Source organism: Balaenoptera ricei, chromosome 9, assembly GCF_028023285.1.
Source record: "Balaenoptera ricei isolate mBalRic1 chromosome 9, mBalRic1.hap2, whole genome shotgun sequence".
Classification (NCBI taxonomy): Eukaryota; Metazoa; Chordata; class Mammalia; order Artiodactyla; family Balaenopteridae; genus Balaenoptera; species Balaenoptera ricei.
The window spans coordinates 96933008-96958827 of record NC_082647.1 but is presented as its reverse complement, the minus strand read 5'-3'; the positions used below and the strand labels follow the sequence as shown (position 1 = coordinate 96958827).

The 25820-nt window shown below is 37.6% G+C and overlaps 1 protein-coding gene across 2 annotated transcripts in view; it reads left to right on the top strand.

Moving 5' to 3' along the window:
* The first annotated feature begins 313 nt into the window (after positions 1 to 313).
* The window catches only part of NAMPT (nicotinamide phosphoribosyltransferase), a 38420-nt gene continuing 12913 nt past the window's right edge, over positions 314 to 25820 (top strand). Inside the window, exons 1-8 of one of the 2 annotated variants that reach the window (XM_059934165.1) lie at positions 314 to 575; positions 1120 to 1278; positions 9821 to 9977; positions 12277 to 12380; positions 14576 to 14704; positions 19890 to 20048; positions 20610 to 20746; positions 25025 to 25250. In XM_059934165.1, the coding sequence (XP_059790148.1) occupies positions 1222 to 1278; positions 9821 to 9977; positions 12277 to 12380; positions 14576 to 14704; positions 19890 to 20048; positions 20610 to 20746; positions 25025 to 25250 (969 nt within the window). In that variant the 5' untranslated portion in view covers positions 314 to 575; positions 1120 to 1221. Of the gene's footprint in view, positions 576 to 997; positions 1279 to 9820; positions 9978 to 12276; positions 12381 to 14575; positions 14705 to 19889; positions 20049 to 20609; positions 20747 to 25024; positions 25251 to 25820 lie in introns of those variants that run through there. The other variant, XM_059934164.1, reaches the window with a different exon arrangement.

Here is a 25820-nt window from a genome sequence, read left to right as displayed (position 1 = left end):
TTGTATCTTGTAAAACCTAAATCTTAAAAAAAAAAAAGAGAGAGAGAGAAGCAGCTATTGATCATGGGGACAAAGGGAATCATAGTTTTACGCAAAAATGCAACCACGTATGAGAACTGCGCAAATGCATGGTCCGCATTTGGCTGAAGTCATCCGACGTCGTTTCACTCGCTTTTTTATTTCCAGGTTGCCAACCCGTTTCCCAAGATTGAGCGATTACAACGATGACTAAAGTCAGTCTCGCATCCTGTCAAGGACTTGGCTCGTTGCCGTTTACTTCTCGGCAATATTAGATTCAACTAGGTCTTGTCCTCTGATTATCTGTGAGGATTGAATTCAACCCCCGACTTTGGGCGCAGGCTATTTTCTCGGGGAAAGTCTAAACATCCTCAGAGGATCAAGAGCTCAGCCATAGCGCTGGAGGAAAGCGGAGTCGATGCGTCAGATTAAAGGGGCCCCCCAGACCTATTCCTCACCGCAGCTCTTCAGATTTTAAAGCGAGGGTTAGGAGGACCAGGAGGGACACGAGGGATGGAGGCAAAAGGCTTGATCCTTAATCCGAGCCAGAGACAAAGGTGAGTAACTGCGCGAGGGGTACGGGGAGACGGGCAGAGGGAGGCTCCTTGGGCCCCTAGCCGGATGGCGTGACTTCAAGAGGACTCAGAAAACGGGCCAGGACTGGGTAGGATAGGAAGGTGCCAGCGGGGCGGGCGAACCGGCTAATCGCAGAGGTGGCGAGGCTGGGAGCGCCCCCTCCCGGCCCCGCCCCACTGCGCTGGGCAGGGAAACGAAAGCCAAGCCGGCGCCCGGGTCACGGGCCGGGGCGGCCCCGCAGCCTCAGGCTTCCCGGGATGGGCGACTCCGAGAAGGGAGCGTGCCTCACGTTCTACCCGCCCCGCCCCCCTGCGCGCTGCGCACGCGCGGCCGCGCCCCGCCCCTCGCGTCCCTGCCGGGGCGATGGGGCGGGGGCGGGGAGCCGGGGTGAGGAGGCCGCCGGAGTCCCTAGACTGCGAGCGCGCGCACCGCCTCCCCCGCCGCGTCACTGCTCCCAGGCCCGCCCTCTTCTGGTCCCTCCTCCCAGCTCCGTTTCCCCCTCCTCTCACCCACCCCCTCCGACAGAGCGGTGACTTAAGCAACGGAGCGCGGTGAAGCCCATTTTTCTCCTTCCTCGCAGCCGCGCCGGGCAGACCGCGGCGCGCGGCCCCTACACTCCGGCCCGAGATGAATGCTGCGGCAGAAGCCGAGTTCAACATCCTCCTGGCCACCGACTCGTACAAGGTAGAAGCTCGGGGCGGGGGCAGGTGACGGAGGAAGAGAGGGCGCGTCGGGGACCAGCGCGAGGCTGCGGGGCAGGGGCGGCCGGGCTGGGGTCGTGGCGCGAGGCGGCCCCGAGGGAAGGCGCGGCGGCGGCGGCGGCGACTAGGGGCAGGTGAGGCTGGCGCCGCAGTGGGGAGGAGGCGGATGGAGGAGGGATGGAGGGATAGACGGCAGGAGGCGGGGCCTGGTGGGTGCGTGGTTGTGGGGGGGGGGCGCGGCGAGGGGCTGAGGCGGGCCCGAGCTGGTGCCGCGCGCCCGCTGCCCGGGGCTCGGGGCGGCTCAGCTCGGCTCAGCGGGCCGGCGACCGGGGTGGCTGGGGCGTCACCGGCCGAGCTCACGTCTTCCGCAGGAGCGCGGCCTTTTGGCCCCGGGCCGGGCTGGGCGAGGGCTCGCCCGAGGAGCGGGTCAGTTAGGTAACGGCTCCTTGGGTTCCACGGTGGAAAGACTGAGCCGGGTTTGAGAAGTGGGGTTTCCCCCGCGGAGCTGAGTCGAGCGCGCTCACCCCTTAGCCGGCAGGTACGCCCCTTCCCGAGGAACGGGCGGGCGAAGCCCTAGTAGGGGTGCCAGAGCAGCCAGCCACGTTCCTCTGCCTGTGGCCCGGGTGCGGAGGACACTTATCTGTCCCTGGTAGCCCTGCTGGATTCCCCGTCCCACTCCACTGGGCTCCGTTTCAAACTCCTTTGCTCCTGGTGATCACTCACGCTCCTTATCTCTTGTTGGAAAGGCCGATCTGCCCTTATTCCATTAGGACCACTACAAGATTTCTGTGAAAAGGAAAGTGAAACACGAGGTGTTAAATGAACTGTAGTTAATCTTGGAGAACTTGTTGAGAGAGAAGCGACACAACATTCTCTTACTATGGCTATTGTACGCTTGCATGTATAGCTGACCCGTTAATTTTATTTGAAACTCACATTTGTAAAGGGAAAAGTGATTAAAGAGAAATCCGGCAAATATCCTTTCCCCTAGTTTCCAAATTATATGAAATAAACTGGATTATACTTTGCTAACAAGTTTTGTTAGGCAGGACACCTAAAAGATGACATGTCAGACTGGAAACTCCACTTTCGCAGAATAAATGTTCGTTTTTACTTGAGCAGCATCGTAGTTTAGAATATAGTGATTAAAGCATAATGTTTTCAGATTTTGGTTTTTGTTGTGGTTTTTGTTGCTTTTTGTTTTTTCTTAAATTTTCCAGTAAAGTATTTTGGAGAATCCTATTTTACTTAAGTTCTCTGTTGAACTTTCCTTCCCAGCTGGTTTAAGATTCTACTTATGATAGTTTAGGTGGGTTATTATTTAAAGTAGAACCAGGTTTCTTTAACAAGTGGTCTTTTAAATGGAATTTTAAAGTGGAAATCTACACAATTGCAAGGATATCATAGTGGTATCAAGGATATTTTTACTTGTGCTCCTCTGTGGTCTCTTAGTTCAATTATAGTGTTTTGAGTATTTTTAATAGTGATTTTAGAATGGTCTCATGCATAGTTTTCTAGAACTTTATCCTTAACTAAATCTTTAAAATAATTTTCAAATTTTTTAATGTAGTAACTTATTTTATTGAAAATGGGAAATGTAAACGGAGGTTGATTGGTTCAACTTTTAAAAACAAAACAGACGTTTAAAGTATATATTCAGGGCTTCCCTGGTGGCACAGTGGTTAAGAATCCGCCTGCCAATGCAGGGGACATGGGTTCGAGCCCTGGTCCGGGAAGATCCCACGTGCAGCGGGGCAACTAATCCCGTGGGCCACGACTACTGAGCCTGCGCTCTAGAGCCCACGAGCCACAGCTGCTGGAGCCCGTGCTCTGCAGCAAGAGAAGCCACCGCAATAAGAAGCCCGCGCACCGCAACGAAGGCCCAACACAGCCAAAAATAAATACAATAAATAAATTTAAATAAATAAATATTCATTTCTGTAATCTCATACTTTATTATACATAATGATGAACTAAGGAAATAGGTAAATGTGGTTGTTTCTTCTGTTTTTATCCTGGGTTCTTGTTATAAATGAAAAGGACCCTTAAGGGTTAACCATTTATATTTTCAAAATGGTTTAAACATTACAAAACAGTGTGTAAGCTTCTTTGGTTTGTAGTTCCTCTAGCCATTATATATAAGGAATGTAAATTGCTTTAACATCAGTTTCCTGGGATGAAAGGTAAGAGTGGTTACCTTAAAGTTTTCTAATCTGCTAGCAAGGCATTCTTAACTACACTATCAGAATTTGCATCTATTTAATTAAGTTTATTCCTGTCAATTTGCAAGTCAGACTGGTGTATGTTATCCCCTTTCGAATATAAAACCTTTTAAGAAGATTATCATCTTTGTAAGATATTTCATTTCCCTCCCTCCCCCACAAAAAAACCCTCAAGAGGATTCAGTCAGGATATGTTTTATACCAGTGGTTTACAGCAGTACAGTAAAATAAGTAGTGTATTGCAGACTCACAATTTAGTCTCTTAAGTTTCATTTTCCTTACACTTTTAGTGGTCCTTATAGCCTGTTTATCATTTTCGGCTTTTTATCTTCTTAGATGAAGAGGAGACAGAAATGGTAATCTTGAGTCTAGAAGTGGTGAAATTACACTTTTATTAGGAAATTACATGAGAATGTTACATGCATATCCTTATCAGTACTTGCATACTGTTGGCCAGTTAAAGTAAGTAGCTAACAGCTTTAGATGTATTGGTGGAAGAGAGCAGAATATTGTTGATTTATTTTTTCTAGAACTGAAGCAAGGATAATTGGCTGTCTAGGCACTATAGAAAGGTGTTTTGCAAGTAGATGGGATAGTGTCCAAGCGCATGACAACATGTGGGAATTTTGTTTTCACTTGTATCCTTTCCAGAGGGATCGGGACAATTTGGGCCAAAGGAGAGGCATTTAAGATGCATATTCATTTCTGTAATCTTATACTTTATTATACATATTGATGAACTAAGGAAATAGGTGAATGTGGTTGTTTCTTCTATTTTTATCCTGGGTTCTTGTTACAAATGAAAAGGACACTTAAGTGTTAACCATTTATGTTTTCAAAATGGTTTAAAGGAAAATTATCTACTGTGTTATATTTACATTGTGCTAGGCCAGCTAGAGAAAGGTGTGTTTGGGCTGGCCTTAGCCATTGCAGTGCTTAAAAAGCATTTGGAATGTTTTTTTATAAGAGAGACAGGTCATTTTTTTCACTTATTTCTGGGATAGTCATTGATCAGTTTCTGTATAACCGGATCATTAAAAGATTCATTTCTGTTCCATTCTTCCTTCCCCTCCTATGTAGATAATGTTTGTAACAAACTACAGCAGAGAATCATTTTAACATTTCTGAACATTTTACCTGTTAGCAGATTAAAATGGATGATGTTGTCAATTGAGCCCTAGTTGGAAAAAAATAATGTATAGCACAAGAAAGTAATCCCTAAGCAATTTACAGTTTAAACCACATCACACGTTAGTTATAAAATGTGCTGTCCAGTGTGGGTTGCTTCTCAAAAGGTCATTTAAAACTGGTTATCTAGAACTCAGCACATTTTCATGCATAAATATTGGAGGCCTACTAGATATTATAAAATACGAAACATGTCCCTTACAATCTAAGATGGGTGAAAGTTGATTTTAGAAAAGTTATAAAAGGCTGTATAATTCATGTATGATGATTAAGCACCCAAGTTAGCTTTTTTTTAAAAAAGAGCTTGCTTCCTCATTCGTAGCGGAATAACAAATCTTAATTTGGGGCTTTTTGGAGGAAAAGATTTGGGGACAAATGAGAATCTTATGGGCAAGTTAGTCCTGCCTTGGACTTTTAGCTACGCAGTGTCTTCCTCTGAGCTGTTCCTATTTTTCATAGTTGCTTCTCTTTCACCGCTTCTGAACAGGCACTTAAGTATGGTCACAGCGGCAGCCTAAGCCTTGTGAGACATGTGGCCCTGCTGCAGTTTGTATGTCAGAGAGTACCTGTTCATTCTTAGGACAGAGTTTTTCCAGTAAGTTTTATATTATAAATTATAGGAAAAACCCAGGCAACAGAAATAAAATCCTGTATGTAAATCATGAACATACCTCATAGGAAGATTGGATTAGGTCAGTAATAATTGTAGAGTATCTTGCAAAACAAAAATACCAGAAACTGGTATCCTTTTTGTCAGTTTATGAAATCTCTCTTAAAGGTGTGGCAAAAAAAGGTACAAGTTGCCGGGAACTCTGCCTGATTTAAGGGAAGAGGCAGCATAATGATAATGGCTGGTTTTACAATTTATCCCCTTCACCAAAATAATGTAATCCAAAAATTCTTAAGTTGTATTTTGAAGTTATTATTGCTTCAAAAGCCAAATAGCAATGAATTATTTTCTGGGGCAACAGAAGTCCAGGGCTTGACAAATCTTGAATAATATTGAAAAGAGGAAAGAATCAGTTATGATTTTTGCTGTTTCTGGCACATTACCTTTGAAGAGGCAGAGAGTCTTAGCCAATGTAAGTGCCTCTTATGAGTGCCCTTAGATATTACATAGGTAACATAGCTTAGTTTGTGACTTTGGGTCCGTTATTCCATGTGCTCTTCCATACACATGGTGTTGTTAAAATGTTGGCTTGTGATTATTTCTTAGTGATTAACTGTAAAAGGAGGTTAGTAGTAGTTGCCTTTGGTCATGTGATCCCATTGTGGGAGGAAAGCTCTTGGAAATATTATCATGTCACCCTTATGGGAAATCTAGAGAAACTCAGGAGAAAATTATACTTCGCTCCCACAGAAAGATTCTATGCAACTTAAATATTTCTCATACCTCTCTTGAACTGTTATACAGGGATATCTGGGACTGCAGTTTTTAGAAGCTTATTTTTTCATTAAGTAAATCAACCACATAACTAACTGTGAAGCTAAGTTTTATTAGAAGAGCTACATTTTTCTGTGTGCCTCTGTTCTTTACCACACATATATTTATGTACTGGCAGTACTCTGTTAGTTGCAGGAAGGCTGTGCCACTTGAGGAAACATTTTTAGGGGTAATGTTTGCTGAGGATATTATGAGAAATTTGTTTTTTTCTCTTCATCTTATAAATAATTTTAAATTTATTGTACAACTATTTTCTCTAGTGATGTAAGTCAAAGCAGTGCTGAAAAACAACATGATTTAAGGGCTCCCTTTTGGCAGGTCACTTTAATTTTGCATATTATGAAACTTTTTGTTAGTGTTTACTTAACATATTTAAAACTAAGCTCTTGATTTCCCTACCCAGTCCTTCCATGGCTTTCCCCATCTCAGTAAATGGCACCATTATTCACTCAGTTGCTCAAGCCAAAAATCTAGGAGACATCCTTAATTCCTTCCCCTCTTTATTCCCAAATCTAATCTATCAGCCTACTTCTCCAAAGACACTGAGCCGGTCTCTCACCTAACCTAGTCTTTTGCAATAGCCTCTTAATGCTCTGTGTCCACTCTGGTCACCCCGTAATCCATTCTCCATCTCTGCCAAGCTGATCCTTGTCAAATGTGAATCAGATCATATTCACTCCAGCTTAAAGCATGCTAATGGCTTCCCACTGCACTTCAGGTAAAATTCAAGCTCCTTGGTAGCCTGTGAGCCTTACATGATCTTGTCCCTGCAGCTCTCTCTCTCTGACCTTACCATGTACCTCCTCCCCATTCTCTAAGCGCCAACCACAGTGGTCTTCATTCTCTTCTGTCCCTGAAGTCAAGATATTTCCTATTTCCTCGTCATTTAGACCTTGCTCACATGTTACTATCTCAGAGAAGCCTTCTTGGCCTCCACTTTAGTCTCCCAGGCCCCTTCTGGTCCATCATTTTCTTTTAATTTTTCATAGCATCCATCTAGCTCAAATTATTTTGTTTATGATCTCTCAGCCCTCACTAGCCCTATGAGAGTAAGGGCTAGTCAGTCTATTTTACTTCCCCATCCTCAGCATCTGAAACAGTGCCTGATACACAGTTGGTACAGAGTATATATTTGTGAATGCATGAACTATTTATAAAATAACAGTTTATTGATTTGTATTTCTGCTATAGCATCTCATCTTCTGGTGAAAGTTCCAAGGGGCTCAGGGTGATAAGTTTAGCAGAAAGTAAAATGAAGAGGACAGTAAACCTAGCAAAACTAGAATTATCTATTGGCTGTATTCTTAGAAAATATTTACTAAGAAGCTCTGTTTAAATTTTTTTCCCATTAAAACAATGTGTATATGCCAATATAAATAGATTTGAATAATACTATTTTATTCCTCTTTAAACATATTGGGTGTGAGTAGGGAGTTAATAGTAAATTACGTTTCATAGTTAATTGCCAGAGAGTTTGCCTTACGTGACTTAGATTCTTTAGCTAAATTCTGAAACAGTTTTCTTAAGTTTCTCCAAAGAAGATTTTAGAAGTCATACTTCATTTCTAATCAAGCCTAGACAATTTTGTATTTTTAATAACGTTTGTTTTCAGAGAGGCATTCTGAATATTTATGCAAGGGTTTTAAGTACCATAATTAAAGAATACAACTGAAGTAAAGCTTTAAAATTATAAACATATTTAATTATTGTCCTGAACAGGAACTGTATTTGTATGATGGAAATTTTTTAATATACTTTTAGACCAAGATGGAGTTAAATAGCTTAGGGACAATTTCCATTCAGCTTTTGACTGCTTGGTCTACTCAGAAGATGAAAATAATTCATTTGCCTTCTAATACTTTTAAATCTGATACAGGAAAAATAAATTTATAAAGATGCACCATTAAGTATCTGAACTGTAAAGAAGGTCACATGTAACTGTTGAGACACAGCTATGAATCTGACTTTTTTCAAATTTTACTTCATCGTGGTTGACTTTTCTTCCACCTCACTGCTTATTCCCACTAAGGGAGTTGGAGTTATTTAGATTATAAACTGGACATTTTCGTTTTTATATACATCTTGGGTACATTTTCAAGTGGTGATATCTTTTTCTAATCAGTTTCTTAAGTAGTTAAAGTAGTAGTCATTTATTATTATGGTATCGTTCATATATACACATGTTTTTGCATTTTAGTGAATCGGCTAGTGGACTTAATTGCTCTGGATTCTGTATTAGCTACTTTACTTAGCTACTTCTTAAATCTTAAATTTACCCTGGTATCAGTCCCTGGGTTCTGACTTTAAAAAAACTGACACATACTTGTAGATTTTGATGAGGCCTCCGTATACCTTGTAGTATATACATATGTGTACCTGAGCAAAACAGAAAGTTCCAGCTCTCTTACCTGACTTAGGCAATCAAACCACATATTAACATAAAGATTCACCTGCAAGATTACCTATAAGCTGCATCAGGGTGCTATTTTTATAGAGTTGCAAGTTGCTTCTATTAGAAAGGAAACATATTTTAAACACTGCGACTTTTTTTTCTCTCTCTGTATTCGTTTTAGAATTTTTGTGCAAAGCCACAAAGTTTCTTTAGGTTAAAACCAAGTTTTACTAGGATTGAGATTGTGCAGCCAAACAAGGAACACAGTAGTTTTCCTAAACTTGAGATCAGAGCTAAACAGAAAAAATGGTTTATGTTCACAGTGGTCATCCATGAAACTTGGTCTGCAAAGATTTATTCCACCTTTACCCTGACTCACCACCCTATCCTTAAGCTTTAAGGCATTATTATTCCTCTTCTTTCAAATGGGAAAATATACACTATTCTTCCAGTTATTTTTTATTGGTAAAATGTTGTAACCATATTAAAATATAATAAAATTCACATTATAATGAACACTCGCTTTTTTTTTTCTTAAAACAAAAACAGAAAAATATTCAACAGTGGCTCTTACCCAAATTCATGGAAGAGAAAGTTGTGATAATGCCTCTTCATATCTTTAAATTCATAAGGATTTGATGTTGCACTGGATAGGCATTTATTTCCCAATTCAGAGGTAATTTGAGAAAAAGAAAGATTACAAAACAGGATATTTTTTCCACTGCTGCTGCTATTGCTTTCATCCAGGTTTTCACAGTGTCATTATGAAGACTAGAAGGGGTCATTTTCAGTACCTCATTATACAGATGAAGGAGAGTCGTGAGAAGTCATTGACTATTGACTTGTCAAGAGTTCCACACTTAAATAGTAACAGTACCAAATTCTGCTTTCAGTTCATTCTTTTATATCATGTGTTTGTCCCCCAGGCAGCTGCTTCTCTTTCCCGAATGAAGGCTGTTCCCCAAGAGTAAATGAGATCTTTCTTGGCATTTTTTTTTCCAAGTGTCCAGCTTAGAGGCCTTGTACTTCCTTAAGTTCAGTCCGTTTGTTTATAAAATTTAATACTCTCCTGCAGTTTTGAATTTAAGATACTGAACTATTAAAAGTATCTTAATAAGCATGATACTTACTTTTTATTCCTTATAGCCAGGAGAAGAAGCTGATCAACAGCAAATAAGTGTAGTTTCTCTGGTTTTAAATAATTTCAGGCTCTTTTTATCATAATTTACATTCTATTCTTCTGGTATTTTCTAATTCAGGTATTTTCTCTTTCATATAGGTTACTCACTATAAACAGTACCCACCCAACACAAGCAAAGTTTATTCCTACTTTGAATGCCGTGAAAAGAAGACAGAAAACTCCAAAATAAGGAAGGTGAAATATGAGGAAACAGTATTTTATGGGTTGCAGTACATTCTTAATAAGTACTTAAAAGGTATTGTTTTTCCTAATATGTTTAAAACACTGCTTTTATATACCTCATTATAGTTTTCCTCCGATATTGTTGTATTATTATTTTAAGTACCTTTTTGAATAGTCTAATTTTGATTTTTTTTTTTTAATTTATTTTTGGCTGCATCAGGTCTTCATTGCTGCACGCAGGCTTTCTCTAGTTGCGGCAAGCAGCGGCTACTCTTCGTTGCGGTGCGCAGGCTTCTCATTGCGGTGGCTTCTCTCGTTGCGGAGCACGGGCTCTAGGTGCGCTGGCTTCAGTAGTTGTGGCTCGCGGGCTCTAGAGCGCAGGCTCAGTAGTTGTGGCGCACAGGCTTCATTGATCCGCGGCATGTGGGATCTTCCCGGTCCAGGACTTGAACCCGTGTCCCCTGCCTTGGCAGGCGGGTTCTTAACCACTGTGCCACCAGGGAAGCCCTAGTTTGATATTTATTTAATTACCCTAACTACTTTAGGGGTTCTTTTGGAATTTTTAGAAATATGTTAATTTGAAAGCATTAAATTTTATAATTTGATGTATGTGCTTGGTGTTCTAAATATGACAAAGATTTTCCAAAACTAGTAAGACTGGGAATAAATTTAGAAAAGTGAGTAATTTTCTGAGGCTAATCTGGTTTGTTAATAGACTTTAGTCATTAATTCAAAATAAAGGATTTGTTACTGACCTGGGAACTCATTTTGAATTGTGGTAGCAATTATAATTAGAATATGTTTTGCTAGTCAGTTTTACCTTAAAGGCCTGTTTTTCAAAACTACCTGTAACGGTGGACTTAGTCTCAAATGCATTTTTTTTTAAGTTTTTGGCCGCACCCCATGGCATGTGGGATCTTAGTTCCCAGACCAGGGATCAAACCCTTGCATCCTGCATTGGAAGGCAGAGTCTTAACCACTGGACCACTGGGGAAGTCCCTCAAATGCATTTTAAAGAAGAAAAAAATCCCTGAAATAATTTCTGTGCTTTCTTATTTGAAAGTCCATTTCTAGTCTTATTTTGTAATGGTATTTGGGGGGGGAAACAGTTCCCAAGGTTTTTATACATTTTGGAAAATTTCATTTCTAACCTTTTCAAATAAAAGTAATCTCAGAATTGAATACAGAATAACTTGAATTTTATGCAGATAATGACGTTTTTCTATAACCTTGGCAATTTTAAGATCAGATAGTTCAGATATGTTATACTATTGAAAGTCTACTTGGATATCCAAAGTACTTCACTGCAACAAGATTACCCAAGATATTATAAATGAGTTTACTAGCGATCTTATTTAGAGAAAGTTACCAAAGACTAATGTCAAACTTCAATTTTCTACAGCTTAAAAACTTTATAAAATGTTATTTATTATTAATTACAGCTAAAATATATTGTTTGTTATAGGCCAGCATTATTCTAAGTGCTTTAATTCAGATGTCTTAACTCATTTCGTCCTCACAACCACTCTAAAAGTAGGTACTCTACTGTTATCTTCATTTTACAGATAAAGTTAGCTAAAAGTGTATTTGGGGGGCAAAAACTTAGGCATTGTAAAAATTATTGGATTATCAGCCCCAAAGACATCCTTTATGAATAAAGTGAGCAGATTCACCTGGAAAGCCACCTATCAAAAGCTTACTCTCAAATCTGAAGACTGTATAAATTAATAGAGATTTTTAAAAAATCTCCCAAAAGTTAATTTATTACTGTGATTTTTTAAAAATACTATACATGTAATAATCTCTTCTTTTGCAAATTTGCTTTTCAAATAAGAAATTAACATTTATGCTTAGAGCGAGTGGTTAGAAGTGCAAGTTCCTTTTCTGACTCTGCTGTTGATTGTGGGTGAATCATTTGACCTCAGTTCTTGGGTTTTTTTTGGGGTTTTTTTGGTTTTTTGTTGTTGTTTCTTTTTTATTTATTTATTTATGGCTGTGTTGGGTCTTCGTTTCTGTGTGAGGGCTTTCTCTAGTTGTGGCAAGCGGGGGCCACTCTTCATCGCGGTGCGCGGGCCTCTCACTATCGCGGCCTCTCTTGTTGCGGAGCACAGGCTCCAGACGTGCAGGCTCAGTAGTTGTGGCTCACAGGCCCAGCTGCTCCGCGGCATGTGGGATCTTCCCAGACCAGGGCTCGAACCCGTGTCCCCTGCATTAGCAGGCAGATTCTCAACCACTGCGCCACCGGGGAAGCCCAGTTCTTGTTTTTTTAATCCACTGAATGGGCGAAATAGCTAGAGACATTAATCCTGTGACAACTCAGCAACTCACAGCATGCCTTTAGAAATGTAAACAGGAGATGTTTATTTTTTTAGGTAAAGTAGTGACCAAAGAGAAGATCCAGGAAGCCAAAGAGGTGTACAAAGAGCATTTCCAAGACGATGTCTTTAATGAAAAGGGATGGAACTACATTCTTGAGGTAAAAAATGGTTTCATGTTTTGACCTATGTATTTTGGTTTTGCTTTTAGTTCAGAATTTCTTGCCGTGGAATTTGAATAGAAGATTAGACTATACACAGCACAGGTATTCAAACCTTGAACAACACAGGTTTGAATTGCATGGGTCCACTTACATGTGGAGTTTTGTCAGTAGTAGATACTGCAGTACTACACAATCTGCAGTTGGTTGAATCCGCAGATGCAGAACCACAGATACAGAGGAACCACAGTTACAGAGGGCTGACCGTAAGTTATACATGGATTTTTGACTGTACAGAGGAGGGTGGGTGCCTCTAACACACGTATTGTACTAGGGTCAACTGTAATTATAACTCTTTTCTGTCTGTGACCCTATAAATATAATGGCTATTTAGACATTCTTGTGAAAAGTTAATGGTAATGTTTAATTTTTTTTTTTCCTGGTAACACATCATTAGTATCTAAAATCTATAGCATATCTAAGTAATTTGTTGTAATATGTATTACAATTTAAATAACTAGCATTTTTCAGAAAGGTAATTTAATCCTTTCTTTGAAAATACATTATAATTAAGAAAGGGCATGGTTATTTGGCAATTTGAAATTTTAAGCCTATTTTCTGGACTGTACATTATCTAAGAAAATAGATGCTGTGAGTCTGTCACTATGCAATACTTCTAGGACATTTCCCTTACTGAATAGTTAGAAGAATGGTTTGGTGCAAATCTATGAAGTTAATTTTCATTCTTTATTGTACTGTAATATTCCTACCTAACATGTTTGGATTCCTTGCTTAAACTTTTGGGCATCCAAAGACATGGGAATTGAGTCATAAGTGTTGAATGTCCCCTGGTGGTTTTCTCTGTTACAAAGATAGCTTGGGAATGGGATCTATTGGCATCTTGCTATGTTAAGTGTTCATTATCTTTAAAATGAATGTCTTTTTCATTGTAAACTATCAAACACAAAGTAATTAGAAATACTTTAACTTCCTGCCTGTATCGTAATATTGAATTTTACTGTTTGGTAATTATTGGTTTTTGAAGAAGTTGAGTAAGCACACTGCTAGTTTTCCCATATCTTAAGTAAGGTCAGTAAAATATGTTGGCTAACATATTTTGGTTATGTTGGCTAACTCATTTGGTTGACACTTAACCCATTTGATTTGTTGTGAGGATTATAGTTATAGGTAAGTTAAGTGCTATGCTTAGTAATAGAATTCTCAGTGGTCAGGGTGGTAAATATTTTTATTTTATATTCAGAGAATCTTAGGGATTCATAGATTCCCTAGAGATAATCTTGTGTAACCCCTTTTACAAGCATGAAGTCTGAGACCTTGAGATTCTAAATGACTTGCCCACAGTTTCCTACCTGCTTTTGCATCCAAGCTAGGATTTTAAGGCATTATTCTTTCTCCTCTAACATGATTTTTTTTTTTATCTAGTTACCTTGTCCCAAATCACATAAATAAACCTTACTAGCCAAAAGTTAGCCACAGCTTTTATCTTTAAAAAGGGGGAGGCGTAATTAAATATCTAGTAACATACCATGTAGCCACTATATATCCTCAGCCTAATTTGGGAGAGAATTATTGCACTTGGATATTGACTGCCAGAGCTCTAGAAAGTATACCTATGATTGGTCTGTCTTCTGCCAAAATGGTGTCAGGTCTACTACCAGTGTAGAGAAAACCTATTTAAGATTCTTCTACTGGCAAGGAGTGCTCTCTTTTACTTTGTTTATTCATTTTGTTGTGCTCTCTAATAGCAGTCCATTATTTTATCTTTCAGTCTTTAGCCTTTCTTTTATGAAAATGACCTACTTAGAAGAAAGGTAGTGCTCTTAGAATATGTTGGAATAAACTCTTGTCTTTTTTTTTGGAAAGAATAGGAAAACAACTTTTTTGTTTTGAAATCAGTTTGAAATTCTCTTCAAGTGACAAGTTTTCTTAGCAGAAGTACTTTTACAGCATAAAATTTAAAAATTAATGCTAGTACTAAACTGTTAATCATTTTAGCTAATTTTATTTCAGGAGGATAAGGATATTCTGACCAGATTACTAGCAATATAATAAGATCTACAATTGCAATTTCTATGACAGTAAGTTTAGCTTCTGTAAAATATAAAGAACCTTATTTAAACAGGTAATGGCATACCACCTGTTGAATCAATAATTTCATTATTGTCTCTTACCAGAAATATGATGGGCATCTTCCAATAGAAGTAAAAGCTGTTCCTGAGGGCTCTGTCATTCCCAGAGGAAATGTTCTCTTCACAGTGGAAAACACAGATCCAGAGTGTTACTGGCTTACAAATTGGATTGAGGTGAATTGTTTTGTTTTGTTTTGCTTTTCACTTTTACTTAACATTAGTTGTAGATGTAAAAACCATTCAACTGGGATTCTAGTTTAAAAAATGCTACCAATAAAGTTATGTAACCTCCTACAATTTACTAAACCTTTCCAGGCCTCAGTTTCCTCACCTATAAAATGACAGTTGGACTAAATAATCTTTAAGTTTCCTTCCAGTAAAATCTAGTCTTCTGAGATTTTAAAATCAAATTGTAAATAATTATTACTGTTAAAGCTCAGTTGGCCTCCATCTTATTTGTTGCAATCCTAAATATATACCATCATAGAGAAAGATTACAAAAACAGCACAGGTGTATTTTTAGTAACTTAAGACATTTTATGGCTATTCTGTTCCAGTTAGACTAAAAGAATTTTGTTCAACTTCTTAGTAACTGTTTTCTTTATTCTTATCTAATCAGTTTAGGGCCTAGACTCTACCACCTGGTATTTCTCATTTAAATATATTCAAGATTCACTGATTGTTTTAATTTCTAATCTCAAAAGGAGAGTACATTATAGACTGTGAGTTTATATTACAAGGCTTTTGTTTGTTTTCCTGGTATCTATACTTAAGCAATCATGTTTTCACAGCCTCATCGCTTTGATATTAATAGTCTATATCTTATTAATGTATTGGTTAAACTAATTTGTTGTTCTATTATAAAATAACACATTTGAGGTTCATTTATAAAGACTGGAAAAAGTTTAGAAAAAGTAAGAGGTCAGGAATATTTCTGAAATACATTTTTGCTAAGTTGACAGGAAATTTAAAACTTTCTTTTTAGACTCTGGGTGGGCCATCAACTAATAGTAGCCTAACAGGCTCTGAAACAGTGAACAATTAACTAAAATAAAGATTTAAAATAGTTTACTGCTATGTCTTAAAACTTTGAATTAACTCATGAACTCAGAGTAAAAGGAAACATATTATTAACAGTCCTCATACTATTTTACTGGCAGATATTTTATTTTGAGGGGAAGGCATGATAAAAAGAGTAGAAGAGTTCTGAACCACATCATCTAGTGTATCCTTTACGTTCAGTGCCAAAAGATCCCAAATAGATAAATCTTATTTTGAAAATCATCATCTGTGAATCACCTTTCTTCACTTTTTTTTCTTTTTAGTTTTCTGATTGAGGATTTAGTCAATAAGTACTCTTCCCCTGTGTTGAATTGGAGTTTCATAAAGCAGATGTTTAGCAGAGAACTAGTTCCAAGTCTTCCTTGCTTTTCATGTATGTTTTTCTTTATCCTCTTAAGAAAGTGAAAAACACTAGCCTTAAAAAAATTTTTTTTTTAACTACCTGTTTTAATAATTGGTATTTTGGTGTATTTCACTAAAAAAACCATAAAGTAAAAAAGTTTATATATGGCCATCTTAGCAGTAGCTTGTTAGCAAATATAATAATATTTTTAGTTTAAAAATTATTAAACATAAAATCCAATATGATACTATTAGATTTTGAAGAAAAAAAATTCCCTGTTTTCATTTGTTTATTGAGTTTACCTTCTATTCTAATATATATTATTTAAATAATTTCATTCCTTGGTAGGTATTTTTATCTAAGGCACAAAAATATATGTTCTGAAACAATCCCTTTGTGATAGATCCTATGTTTTATAAAGAACTGTGTGTAATCTAAATACCAGGTCTCCGGAAGAGGCTTTCTCAGAGTCACTTTGCCTCTTGCGTGGGTTTCTCTGTGGGGTTAGAGGAGGTTCATCTTCCTCTTATCCATCTCCAGCCCAAGTTTACCACCTTATAAATGGAATCTGTTACCAAATCCAACAAACTTGTTATTTAAAAACTTGAGATTTTCTTCAGGAAATCTTTGATTTAAAACATTTTAAATAACAGTACTAAGTAGTATTCCTTCCAGTTCCCTTTGCCAGTATGTGTAAAGTTTGTGTGTGTGTGTGTGTGGTTTTTTTTTGGCCGCACTGCGCAGCTTGCTGCATCTTAGTTCCCTGACCAGGGATTGAACCCGGGCAGTGAAAGCGCTAAGTCCTAATCACTGGACTGCCAGGGAATTCCCGGTGCAAAGTTATTAATAACATTCTTTGATTCACCGTACACTGAATTTTAAAACCCGCTAAAATTATTGAATTGCTTTATCAATTTCAGTATCGGTGCTAGAAGAAACCTTAGTCCTCAAATCAGATTTCAAAACATGTTTAAGAGAGCCTAAGTGTTCTTCAGAGGTGTCTCAGATTTATGAGGGGCTGAAGAATGAGCATATTGGGCTAAACGTAACCGTTTCTTCCAACCAAAAAAACAAAACAATACCTTTTTGCTGTTAAAAAGAAAAGATGACTTTAAAACTATTACATTGATCAAATGCCCTCATTTCACAGATGAGGAAATTGAGCCCTGAGAGGTGAATGGGCTAGTTAACAGTGTAGGTCCAGTCCCCTTTCTACTATACCACACCATTTCTTATTCTTTAAAATTCCTTATCCTGCACAGTAACGTTATAATGAACACTTCTTAAATAAAACTTGCAGGTTCATTTACTTTAGTCTTAGTTTTCAGCTAAAAATTTTATCTTGATTTGTGTGGGCAAATTGCTGTTTTACAGAAGTTTCCAACAAGGCCACTTTGTTAGACCTTGGATTAACCCAAACTAACTTGCCTTTTTTTCCCTTGCTTACACCTACAGTGATCTTTTTTAAAGGGGAGTGATTTTATTAAGAGTATAATTTAAGCTGATTTTGTTGGACTATGAAAAGGAAATGGTGATGTGAAGGATCACCATGTCTCATAGTTATTTCTCTCCTTCCCTGGCATTTTTCGAGGGGTAAGGTCAATCTTCTACCTTTATAACTCAACTAGAGTTTTTCACATTATGTTTTCTATCTTTCTCATACTCCTAGATAATATCAGTCTAAGTCACATTAAAAATGTGAGAGTTGATTGAATTAAATTCAGCAAATGAGTATTGATTACAGTTATATACCCAGAAAATCCTGGGCACAGAAATTAGAGTAAGATATGTCTTACTTAAGGGCCTTTGGAGGAGGAGCGACTTATTCTTAACTAACCACTAATATAAGTAAGAATGCTGAATTGGTAGCAAAAATAGGGAATTCTGTCTAAGAAATCATGAAGTGGAAAATAAGCTTTTAATAAGGGACAGGAAGAGCTGAGGTATTCTTAGAATGGCAAGTAGCCCAAGGGAGACTATAGCATAAAAGTGGAAAATATCGTAAGGGATAAATCTTTAGATGGTAAACCAAGGCAAGACTGTAAAAGCCCTCAAATTTCAACACGAATTGGCCTTCTTCCTCTGTGGACAATAGATAGCCATTAAAGGATTTTAAGGAATGACAAAACCTGAATAAAACTCTTAACTTTAGAAGGCTAACCAGTGGCAGTATAAAGAGTAAGTCAGAGAAGCTCAAAATTAGAAGTAGGATAATCATGGGCAGTGGCATTGGAATCGCTGAAATTACAAAAGAATAATTTCAGGAGCAGAATGCTTAGATAGAGGTGATTTGTCACAGAGTCCAAGTTAGGAGTTGCGTCAGTTTTCTACTGTTACGTAACAAACTACCCCAAAATAAAACAACTGCTATTTCTCATGATTCTGTGGTTGACTGGATGGTTCTCTGCTGGTCTTGCTTGGACTTATATGAGTCTGCGTTCAGCTGAGGGTTCAGCTCGGATAAAACAGTCTGAAATGGCCTCACTCCCATGTCTGGGCCTCAGCTCAGGTAACTGGGACTGCTGGACCTCTTTTCATGACTTAGGCTTCTTTATAACACAGCAGTCTCGAGGTTCTAAGAAAATGCGAGTAGAAGCTATAAAACCTCTTGAAAGAGAAGCTTGGAAGTCATAAATATGGCTTCTGCTACATTCTGTTGGTCAAAAGCAAATCAAAAGGACAGCTCGGAATCAAGGGATGAAGAGATAGATTCCATCTCTTGATGGGAGGAGCTGCAAAGAATTTGGAGCCATAGTTAATCAGTCATAGGAATCTAATGCTGCAGTTTTTCTTAGGTGACTGAGTTGGGAAGTCCAAGGGTAAATAATCTTTTTGTTTGTTTTTACTTATTTTATTTATTGGTCACTTAGCTGGTATTCAGTAAAAGATTGTTTTGTAAAATTTAATTAAGGAAGTATAGCTTTTTGAGTGAGCACAGACATTGTTGTCATCTTAGCAGCTCTTTCTAAAACAAATTTGAAGCTGCTTGTAATAGCAGACTATCTGGTTTACAAAATAAAAGATAGAAAATTATGATCCTAGAATGGAGGAGTGAATTCCTAAGCCATAATAATTAGTATAGTTGCTGTGATTAAGCATCAGACTTTCTTTGGAGTTTCCTGGCAGCCAAGGGAAACCAAGGGACAGTTCTTAGCAGAAAGTAGGAACCCAGCAATTCTTTCATTTCCTCATTTGGGAACCTGTGTAATAGGAACTGAGTTATAAAATAGACAGCGACCTCACAAGTTTATAGCATATGCAGAAATGTTTCATGTGGCTCTTATACTGACTTTTGATTAAAACCAAGGACATAAAGCATAGCTCAATGAATAGAATTGTCTAGTGCTATGCAAAAATACCTCAAGTACATAACCTACCAGTAGTCATGTTAGATCCAAGGAAAAATTAGATCCAGTACTACCTAGAGGAATAAATAAATAACTTCTTTAGATGTAGACTATTCAAGGTGTAGTCCAAGGACCAGTGCTGGTCCATGAACTCTTTGATGCAGGTCCACATTAAATACAGAAATCAAGGATAAGCATTTAGAAACTTTTATGGCAATTGCCTCAACATCCAAGTGTGAGTATATTTTATAAAACTATTGGTCCACAATAGATTGAAAATAAAAAAATACATTGGTCCTTCATCACAGATAAGTCTTTCTAAATATTATTTGCTTCATTGGAGCTTTGGATGGAAAATAGGTAATTTGACATTCTCTACTGTTCAGGACCGAGTTTGCTTATCCTTTGTGTTGCGGATTTCAGAGCTGAGCTCGGCACTGTATCTGAAATGCATGTGGTAGGCGTCCTGCCATACAGTTGAAATGTCCAATTGGTATTTCTAGTAGTATGGAAGTCCAGGACATACCTCCAGAGAAGGCTAGGATTTTCCTCAGAAAGAACCCAATTTTTTATGTATTAATGTTTGTGGTTGATTTTATTACGACAGACTATTCTTGTTCAGTCCTGGTATCCAATCACAGTGGCCACAAATTCTAGAGAGCAGAAGAAAATATTGGCCAAATATTTGTTAGAAACGTCTGGTAACTTAGATGGTCTGGAGTACAAGTTACATGATTTTGGCTACAGAGGAGTCTCTTCCCAAGAGGTAAGAAACTGAAGTGAACCTCAATTAATAAAATGTGGATTGTCGGTTAGGTTACAGTTACCACTGTAAAGTTTTTGGGAAGTTACTGGGATCGATCTTCCTTCCAAGTAGGCCACATTTTGAAATTCCAGAGATTCAGTCAGAGATATACATTAAATACCTAAGATGTGTTAGCCTCTTTTAGAAATACCTGAAATACAGCCTTCAGTAAACATCCTTGTCCTTTATGTATTGGATGGATGGATGGACAGGTGGATAAACAGGTAAAATAAATATTAGCAGATGTCAGATAACGCTACAGGGAAGCCAAGGCAGAGTAAGGGAAAAGGAGATGACGGGAAGTGGGGGTGGATCGCTATTAAATAGGTCTCTTTGAGGAGGTAACAGTTGAATCCTTAAATATTTAGGAAAAACTGGATCGTTGTCATAAGAAACTATTATCTCTGATAATAGTTAAATATCTCTTTAACTGAAGACAATAATTGCTTTGGGGGCTATGCTCTATACCTCAAGTATGGGTCTTTTCTTTTTTTGGATTTTGGTTTATGGTTTATTTTCCAGACTGCTGGCATAGGAGCATCTGCTCATTTGGTTAACTTCAAAGGAACAGATACAGTAGCAGGAATTGCTTTAATTAAAAAATACTATGGAACGAAAGATCCTGTTCCAGGCTATTCTGTTCCAGCGGCAGAACACAGGTAAAATTCTGTTTTCATCCTCCTATTATCTAACCTTGGTTTTCTATAACTAAATTTTTTCATTCTTGTAACTCAGTGATGTTTTGTTTAACTACAGAGCCAGGTAGCACAGTAAATCTTCATGAATTTAAGCAATACTAATTCAGTATTTATACTCTGTATAAAGACTGGTCTCGGGGAGGTAGAGAACTTTTAACTGTCCTAATAGAAACAATTTAGGAGCTTTTTTCCAACTCTTATATATATTGCTCTATAGGTTTTATTTTAAGGATTTTTTTTAGCTTCTCTATTGCCGTGTGCAGATAGGTTGTATTCATTAAGTCTAGAAGCACTCACTGTGAAGCCTGGTCAGTGTTTTCCCTTTCCCTGCTTTCTACATGACTTCACTCATCTTTGTTCTGGAAGTTATCTTCTGAACCCAGTACCCTCAATTGTAGATGAGCAAGTTAGCCCTTTTGATGAAAGGAAGAGTGTTCAGAGTCTTCTTACGCTTCCTTATCAGATTTTACTAAAGCATCTCAAGTTAAACTAGAAGACAATTATAATCTAGGCTACAGCTGCTCTGGCCCTAGAGTTAATTTTATTGAAAGTTAGTGGAGTTTTTAAAATGTATGCCAAAGCTTATTTCTAGTTCTTATAACACAAATTATTTAATGTAATTAGTTCGGGGCAGTTTATTAAATTCTACTCATACTTGAATATTGCAGGGTGCTAAAACCAGCAGTGAGTAAAGCTGAGCTTTGATCCCAGGCAGTCTCCTGGGTGCTACAAGGGATAGAAAGATATAAAGAATTAATCCTGTCTTTTGGATTAAAAATAGTACACTAGCAGCCTTGTGCTCTGTTAAGTGCTTTTAAAGAGGTACAGTTAAAGTGCTGTAGCAGTGCAAAGGAAGGAAAAGTAGGGTCACGTTCCACCGGTAGGGTTGGATCAAGGAAGGTTTTATAGAGATGGTATGCAAATCTTGACTTCTTGAATGATTGGTGAAATTTAATGGCAGACATTAGGAGATTATTCATTCTCTAAAAGTATTTATTACATGTCTACCATGTGTTAAGCATTGTCCTGAAAGAGCAAGAATGAAAGAGGCAGGTATGGATGTGTTTAGGGAATAAGGGCTGAAATGTATTTTGTAGGGAGATTTTGTAGGGAATGTAGGGTAGAGTGGAAAGACAGGTTAGTAAATGCCCTCAAACTTATTTTGATATTGGATGTTAACTATTTGCTCATCATGCTAGATTATTCTAATTCCATTTTCAAATGGGAGTGGGCGTTGAAGCTTTTGAGCAAATAAGTGATGTCATCAGAGAAATACTGTAGAAAGATTACTTTAATAGTGGGCTATCTTATGAACTGAAAAATAGAAATGAAACGTTAGGAAGCTGTTGCAATAATTCTGAGAGATGACGAGGTTCAGAACCAAGTGGCTAAATAAATGGAAAGAAGCGGGTAAACACGAGCATTGGCTTGGGAGATGAAATTGCTGCAGCGTGATGATTTGAATTGGGGCTCAGTAGAGGGTAGATTCAGCTAACATTTATTAGCATTGCTTTATTAGTAGGGACTTGAATTCTTTCACATATAAGTTTCAAGACTGGTGAAACTGGAAAAATAAGAGTGACATTAAACAGACCAGGATTTTAGGGCTGCAGTATTTTTATTTTTGGTCTTGGATATATGTACACCTTTTAAAAAGCTTCTTGTAGTACCCATAATTAGACTCTTCATTGATGCTTTTGTTTCAAAGTAATAACATCATGAGTATGATACTATACATCTGAGAATAAAGATGATATCTTCTTTAGGGCTTTCATGTTAAAACAGGTTGAAAATCTATTGTATTTTTATAGTCTCGAAATATTTACTACATCTGCAAATTTGACTCCTTAATGTGTCAGGTGTTCTTAAATAGACAAGTCGTTTAAACAACAGCAAAGTATAGTGAAAAGAGCTCTAGACTGAAAGTTGGGAAATCTGAGTGACCTTACAGCTGACATATACTGGGTGGCCTTGGGCAAGTCATTTATCTCTCTGTTCTTCAGTTCCTCCATCCAACCCAACAAAAGGAGGAGCTAAAATTTTACATCTCCTACATCAGAAGGTCGTTGAGGGAAAATGAACTAACATCCAAGAGAACTTTAAAATAAGAAAACGCTAAAATTTAGAACATTGTCATTATTGTTATACGTATTTTCTTAAAGAATATATATGAATCTGGACTTTAAAATATTCAATTACATAACTCTTCCTCAAACTTTGGAAAGGTATCAAGTTAAATTTGATGCTGGAAATTAGAACAGTAGCATAAGTAGAATTCATTGAACAAATATTTATGATCTCCATATACCAAATATTATACTAGATGTTATTATGATTAGATTATGTGGAGGGTGCTATGGGAAATGTCTGTGGGAAGATGAGGTGAAGAAACTCATTTTCCTCCCTAACAAACAAAATGGATCTGTAGTCCAGAAAAAAAAAAAAAAACCTGGGCTAAGGTACAGATTTGTACAGGTACAAATACCTCACTACAAAGGTATTTTTTAAAAGCTTTGAGTGTTTTTCACATAGGGAGGTGTAGAGAGAGACCAGTGCCCCAGGTCATATTGAGAAAGGAGCGTATCTAGGGGAAACTGAAGAGGACCCATAGAAGTATGGGGAAAAAATCAAAACGTGGGATATGTCATTGAAGTCATTGGGAAAGAAAGCTTCAGGAAAGTTCACATGCCAAAGAGAAAGCAAGTAAGATAAAGACTAAAAATGAACCATTAAGTTTGCTAGACGTGATACACACAAATAGCAGAGTTAGTTGACTGTATTGATACAACGCTAGTAAAAAAATAAGTGCATAAACAGTGACCTCTAACTCTAAGAGTTTGTTCTTACATTGCAGAGCTCTCCAGTGTTGGTACTCTTTGAGCTTAATTCTCTCCCTTATGAAGGGGACCATAGCAATTCTTGATATGAAGAAGGGGCTTCTCTTGATCCATTTCTCAGTTTTCCCTTTAGCCTGCAGACGCTTGCATTGAGTGGAGAGTTGGCATCAAAGCTACTTTGTTCACTGTAAAATGAGTTTTATATAAATACGCTATCTCGCCATTTCAGACGAGAGTAGTTCTGGGTAGCTAAGTCTTGATACCCCTGAAATGTGCGTGCTCTGCCATCCCCAGCATAAGAAAAGTTGTTTATTTCAGTCCTTCAGAAAAAAAAAATAAGAATACAACAACAATTTCAAAAATAAATTAGTATGACTTTTCAAACAGTTTTGAGATAATCTTATATCTGCATGGGGTTAAATGAATGGGTTGTTTTACTTTCCATCATTTTACTTCGGAAAATGGGGTAGAGGCAAAGAGTAGCAAATTAGGGAGAAAGAAAAATTGCTTGGCATGAGAAAATGGTAACAATTCTAAAATTCATTATGAAGTTTTCTTTAAGAATTTCAACTAATATATAATATAAATAATTTTTAACCAGCAAGTACTTAGGTTACATGTCATTAATCTGTTCAAAAAGAACCACCATTATTGAGGACAGTGTAAAAATCACTATAATCATTCTTGCCTAATAGAAACTCACACACTTTATTTCCCATCTTAATTATGTTTTGCTGAAACTAAATATTATAATTCTTATTCCCGGAGCATATATTAAGTACTAGTGGATAATCTGTAAGTGAAATAAATGACTACCTGTTGCTGGCCAATTGAAGATATAACAGGTAAAGAGTTAGTTGACTATATCTATGCATGGTATAGTATAAATAATTGCCTAAGTACTTGCTTTTAAGTGTAAGATTTTGAAATGTAAGAAAGATAAAATGTGTCCCTACTATTATTGGTATATGGTTTTGAAAATGCACAGAAGGGAGCCAAGTGCTTGCATGGCCTAGCAGCATAGTGGCAGTATGGGTTCATTCCTTCTAACATCTCAGTGTAACGGAGAGAGTGTCTGCAGCGGGTACTTTTTAGCTCACTCATTTTAAATGGGTAGGTTCAGGAATACTAAAAAAGAAAATAACATAGTTTATAGTTGGTTGAACATGACTTAAGAGTTTAAATAACTACTGGAGACGAATGAGATTACTTATAGTCTTAAAAATTGGCCAAGGAGTGGTTTGGCTCAGATATTCAATTAACCTTTTGATGTGCATTTATTAAACTAAATCACTCACCTTCTCTGCAGTGTTGAAGGTGTAGTATAGTAAACATGAGATATGATTCAGGAACATATAATGTGTCTGCCTAAGTAAATCTGTATTTTCATTTTGTTTTCTAGTACCATAACAGCTTGGGGGAAGGACCATGAAAAAGATGCTTTTGAACATATAGTAACACAATTTTCATCAGTGCCTGTATCTGTGGTCAGCGATAGCTATGACATTTATAATGCGTGTGAGAAAATCTGGGGTGAAGATCTAAGACATTTAATAGTATCAAGAAGTACAGAGGCACCACTCATAATCAGACCTGATTCTGGAAATCCTCTTGACACTGTATTAAAGGTAAATTTTAATACGTAAGTTGACTATTAAAGTGCCTGTAGACCAGCTGCATCGACACTACTTTTAATTTCATTTATACACACATCATTTCAGAACTCTCTGGACCAGTCCCCTTATTTTAGAGTTGCAACCCAGAGAGTAACAGATTTGCCCAAGGTCACGCATTAATAACAGAGAAAGGATATCCAGAGTTATGGATTATTTATATACTGTCAAAGAAACAGTTAAGTACTGTTGAATGGATATTTTTTCTTTTTACCTTCACAATTAATTAATAGTGTTACCATTTTAACCAGTCCTGTGACTTGGTTACCAAGTTTGTGGTTTCTTTCTTTTTCCTTTATCATTGCTGTACCTTTGAAGGTTTTAGTGCAAAAGAAATACGTGCAATGTAATGTGGAATAAAAATAATTTGAAACTAGTTTTCAAGTAGAGATCCTTTGGAGATACTATTGATTGTCAATGTAGCCCTGTTGCATTTTTTTAGTGTTTAGGACTTGGCTTACCTTCTTTGGAAAGCACTAATAAGAGCAGGTTATTGATGCTTACTACTAGAAAAATATAGTGCTA